Genomic DNA, 5,020 nt, shown 5'->3' with positions numbered 1-5,020 from the left:
TTGCTTTTACCCGCAGCTGGCCCAGCAGCACCGCCAGTTTTACCGGGACAAGAGCGGGATGCTGTACCCCCTTCCCTACTTTGTGCTGCCCTCGAAGGAAAAGGAGAGGTGTCCTCATCCACTTGACCTGTGAGTACCGATGTCCCTGCGGACAGTCTCTAGGACATGGTGGCACCCAATTCCCAAGGCTTGGGCTAGTGGGATGAAACCGGAGAGGTCTGGGGGAGAGCCAGCCCCATACCTGATCCTCCTTCTCTTCTTCATCCAAACCTTCTGTCCTCGGAAAAATGAGAGCAGAAGAAACCAGATTAACCTGAAAGGAAAGAATAGGTGGGCAGTGTGCCAGGCTTTGAGGCTTTTTTTCCAATTTAGAAATCCCAGGGTGTTTTTTTTTAAAAGCAAGCATCCTCCTGGCTATGTGTTTGAAATCCTGGATGTTTATTTATTTCAAAGCCCTCACAAAAACTGGAGCAGCATCCTGGGGGCTCCGTGTCCCGTCTCCTCCCCTCCTCGTTGCTGTGGGACACCCCACAGCGTCTGCTGCTCCGTGGGACCTCTCCCACCACCAGCGTGGCAGAGAAGACCTGAGGGCTGCAACTGTTTTACTTGAATATTATACCAAAAAGTGGCCACTGAAAAAGGCATGACTTTAGCAATCAAATATGTGAGCCGGCCAAAGGTCCGGCTGCCACCCCCAGGTTGCCCACTGGCCACCCAAGCCGTCACAAACAGGTGAGGTCTCCAAGTCACCATGGCCATGAGTTGCTGGGGGAACCCCAACCCCATCCCATAGCTACCTCCTGCCTCCCCATAGCCAGGCTGGGCTGGGCCTGGGCAGTGCTGGGGCTCCTCTCCTCTGAGCTGGTGGATCCAGTCCTCTGCTGACCAGCTACCTCCAAAATATGGGGTCCTGGAGAGGGGAGGAGGTCATAAAAACTGAAAGGCAAAAATTGCCCTTTTGTTATTGCTCATGTAGCCATTCATGAAAAAAAAACCATCCAGGAGTGAAGCTCCTGGGTGCTCCTCATCCCTCCTGGACCTGTTGCCCTGGCTGATGGAGCAGAGGGTCAGAAATTAGAGCAGTGATTCTGGAGGGCAGCATGTCGGCGTTGTTCCTCATCCAGCCCTCGGTGCATCTCATGGGTGGGTTTTGTTTGCTATATCCCTTGCTGTGCTCAGCATGCCCGATGGCACAGCTTCATGGTTTCCATACTGACAACCACATTAGGGTCACTGAGACCTTACAGATGTCCTCCTTAAACTGCTGGTGTCAGAACAGCTCATACTCGCAGAGGACTCACCAAAACATCTGTTATCACCCAAAATTAAATGCCTTCGTTGCCCCACCTGAGGGTGTCCAGCCCAGCACCCCCATTAGCAGACCCCCAGGCAGAGCTGCAAACTGGGACAGACCAGTGCTGTGGTTACGTTAGATATCAACCATCGGTCTTTGCTTCTCCTCCACCGGTCTTTGCTACTGCTCTGCACGTGGCAGTCCTGCAGCAAGGGGAATACATGCACTTCAACACTGCAGGGTCCCATGCACGCAGCCTGGAGTGCATACGCTGAAGTGCAGGTGCAGGAGTGACGTTCGAAGGGTCTGTTTAAGCTCCTCGCTGAAAGGCTGTGGCAGCTGAGCCCCCAGCACCGCCCCGGCACCCACAGGGGCTGGGCAGCCCCGAAACACCTCACTGAGAGAGTCACAGGGGAGCTTCTCCCGGGAATGTCAGGGCAGATGCTGCAGAAGTTGGACCGTGTGAGGGAGCTTGTCAGCATCTCCGGGGCACAAAGATGGACAGAAGTAGACATAGCACTGCTGAAACATGGATTAAGTGGCTGGATATTTCTCTCCAGCGCTGAAAGCACAGTGGGTATGTTGGGGATGGAAAGAAATAGTGATAAATGTTTTTTAGCCAGAATAAAGGGAAAGTAAGACTTGGTGGGGACACGGAGTAGCACAGCCCACAGCCCACGTTCAGGGAGCAGCGAGGCTAAACTCCCCTGGAGAGACTTTGCACGTGCAAAACCAATTAAGACCGTCTAACTTCACAGCCGTGGGCTGTGCGTTACTGGCTGGCATGCTTTGTGGCACAGCCTGGCATGGTGTCCCACCACCCTTCTGGATGGACACGCACGGCAATGACAGCCCCCAGCACCCTGCTCAGCCCTCCAAGGACCAGAGGAGCCAGTGTATTGCTCTCAACCTATGCAGGTTATAACTGGCATCCAAAATTCCCTCTTACCTTGAGCTCTGATCACAACACTGACCGCCTGGGATGATTATACTGGTCCTGAAATGGGCTGAAAATGCAGCTGCAGCACTGCCAGCCCAGGGCTGGGAGCTGAGCTGCAGTGGGAGGCAGCCAGAGCCAGCCGCCAGCAGAAATACGTGGGTGCCCTCTACTGCTATATTCCTGTGGCTCAACAAAAGTGTAAAATCCAGGGAAAAAAGCCTCCAGTCATCTTCAGAGGGCTTCAGATAAAATATCTTCAGTTATTTTCCTTATATCTGGCTGGATCTGCCTGTCTTGTAACTTGTGCCCGTCGCTGATCCCACCACTGTGCACCTCGAAGTTCAAGGGGCATCCTCCAGCCTCCTACATCCCTACATCCTCTAGATCCTCTCTTCTCTGCTACCTGCCCTTAGGTAGCTGCAGACAGTAAGAAGATCCCCCTTTGCCCTCTCCTCCTGAGGCTGTGCTTCTCCTTGCCCATAGAATTATTGAATCACAGAAGGGTTTGGGTGGGAAGGAACCTTCAAAGGCCATCTAGTCCAACCCCCTGCCATGGGCAGGGACATCTTCAACTAGATCAGGTTGCTCAGAGCCCCGTCCAACCTGACCTTGAATGTTCCCAGGGATGGGGCATCCACCACCTCTCTGGGCAACCTGGGCCAGGGTTTCACCACCCTCAGCGTAAACAATTTCTTCCTTCTATCTAGTCTGAATCTCCCCTCTTTTAGTTTAAAACCATTCCCCCTTGTCCTGTCGCAACAGGCCCTGCTGAAAAGTCTGTCCCCATCTTTCTGATAAGCACCTTTAAGTCCTGAAAGGCCGCAGTAAGGTCTCCCCGGAGCCTTCTCTTCTCCAGGCTGGACAACCCCAACTCTCTCAGCTTGTCCTCATGGCAGAGGTGTTCCAGCCCCCTGATCGTTTTCGTGGCCTCCTCTGGACCCGCTCCAGTAGGTCCATGTCTGCCCTGTGCTGAGGACCCCCGAGCCGGACGCAGCACTGCAGGCGGGGTCCACATCATGTGCTCTAGCCCATCTCGATGGCCCTTGCTGCAGTATGTCCATGTCTTCCTTGCACAGAGGAGCCTCAGACCAGCCACAGCACTGCAGACACCGACCAGGTCGCCCCATGGGCGACTCTTCTGCTCGCACAGCCCAGGGGGCGGCTGGACCCTCCTTGCTGCGAGACGGGAAGTCGCGGGGATGCTGTGAGCTATGGCCAGCCCTGGAAGCCCGTGAATCTGCAAAGTTTTGTGCGTGGAGCTCAGAGCAGCTGCTTAAACGAGTGGTTAATTGATGGGCACGGAGCGTTTTGCCCCTGCTGTGTGCTGTGGCTATCTAGGCTGGCTAACGCTTTCTTATCAAGCCTCCGCTGCCCATCAGAAATGAACAGGAGTGGGAGAGGTTGTCCTTCACCCAGGCCAGGTCTCATGGCAGGGGGGAGAAATGTGTGGGACAAGGAGGATAGGTGGAAGTGGATGGAGTAAAACAGATGCTGTCAGGGCTGTGAGCGCATCCCCCTTCCAGGAGTTTAGCTGGCAGCGGCCAAGGTCAGCCCAGCGCTGATAAGAGCTGTTGTGAGCAAAGCTGGAGGTGATGGCCGGTGCCTCCCTTCCTTCGGCATCTGTTTTTAAGCTGCAGATTTGCCACAGCTGGCTCTGCGCCCGGTCTTGGACCTCCTGCACTTCAACCTGGACCTGGGCTTGTTCTTAGACCTGCCTCACTGCTGGGTGGCCCGTGGGCTGTGCCTGACCCTGATCACCATCTCCAGACCTGATCCTGATCCTGACTTGGTGCTACGCACCCCTGCTCCTTGTTGCTGAGGACCTCGCTGCTCCCTGACCCATCCCTACAGAAACCATTTGACTTTGACCAGCTCCTGGAGGGACAGGCAAGATGTCCCCAAAGGGGCACAAGTGGTGGTGACCTTGAAAGTAATCTGTATTTTCCCTCTATCCCTTCAAACACTTCCCCATCCCCAGGGTCCTTCCTCACGCAGATGTGTGACTGAACCCATCCAGGTAATGCCAATGCGCAGAGCTGCTTCTGCATTAATATTGGTGGCCTGGAGATCACGGCTGCTTGCAACCAGGAGTGCACCGCGTGGCCTTGCAGCACCAGCTCTGAACACGGCAAAGATAAAATCTCCCAATTCTGCCTTTCTTTTCCTTGCACTTGGCAGCGAGCGATACCTGTGCCAGTGCAATCCCTGGCAGCAAGACTTTGGGTGCCCGTGCGGGGTTCAGGGGCAGGCAGAGCCAGCGGGAGCTCGGGAATCGGGAGCCCTGGGGTTGCAAGGTCAGATTGAACAAGTCCTCTTGGGGGGACAACACTGCAACCTCCCCTGCTTCTGCAGCTCTGCTGGGGTGAACAGTGCCAGGGCTGCGGGTGCCCCAGTGCCCTCGGAGCACACCCCTGGACTGAGCCCTGCCAGCACCCCTGTAACGCCTGCCTGCACCTCCGTACCTGCTGCCTGCACCTCTGTAACCATCCTTGGTGCTCTGCTGCTCCCCAGCCCACCGCTCAGCGCGAAGACCCGCTGGCATTTGCTGCGAGTGTCACCGGTGAACCTGCGGACCTACCAGACCTTCCCCTCGGGGAAGAGGGTCACCTCCCAGGAGAGAGAGATCCGAGACAGCTTTTTCCAGTACAGAGCCTAAGCCACCTGCCCTCGGTGGAAACCCGGTTTCCCAGCCAGGAGAGGAACAACAGGAAAATAAAGGAGAGGGAGCTGCCTGCTGTCTCGGGCTCTGCGTGCCATGGGGGACCTGCCCGGGGCAGGGAGGTGGT

The 5,020-nt window shown here is 55.8% G+C and overlaps 1 protein-coding gene across 1 annotated transcript in view; it reads left to right on the top strand.

Moving 5' to 3' along the window:
- Positions 1-4,890, top strand: part of LOC104083442 (chromosome unknown open reading frame, human C2orf70) — a 5,901-nt gene extending 1,011 nt beyond the window's left edge. Inside the window, exons 2-3 of the mRNA XM_009586925.1 lie at positions 17-129; positions 4,746-4,890. Of these exons, the coding sequence (XP_009585220.1) occupies positions 17-129; positions 4,746-4,890 (258 nt within the window). The remainder of the gene's footprint in view (positions 1-16; positions 130-4,745) is intronic.
- The last annotated feature ends 130 nt before the right edge of the window (positions 4,891-5,020 follow it).

Source organism: Fulmarus glacialis, unplaced genomic scaffold (genome assembly GCF_000690835.1).
Source record: "Fulmarus glacialis isolate BGI_N327 unplaced genomic scaffold, ASM69083v1 scaffold7951, whole genome shotgun sequence".
Taxonomy (NCBI): Eukaryota; Metazoa; Chordata; class Aves; order Procellariiformes; family Procellariidae; genus Fulmarus; species Fulmarus glacialis.
Note: the sequence above shows the minus strand (reverse complement) of the source record. Positions and strands in the feature narration are given on the sequence as shown.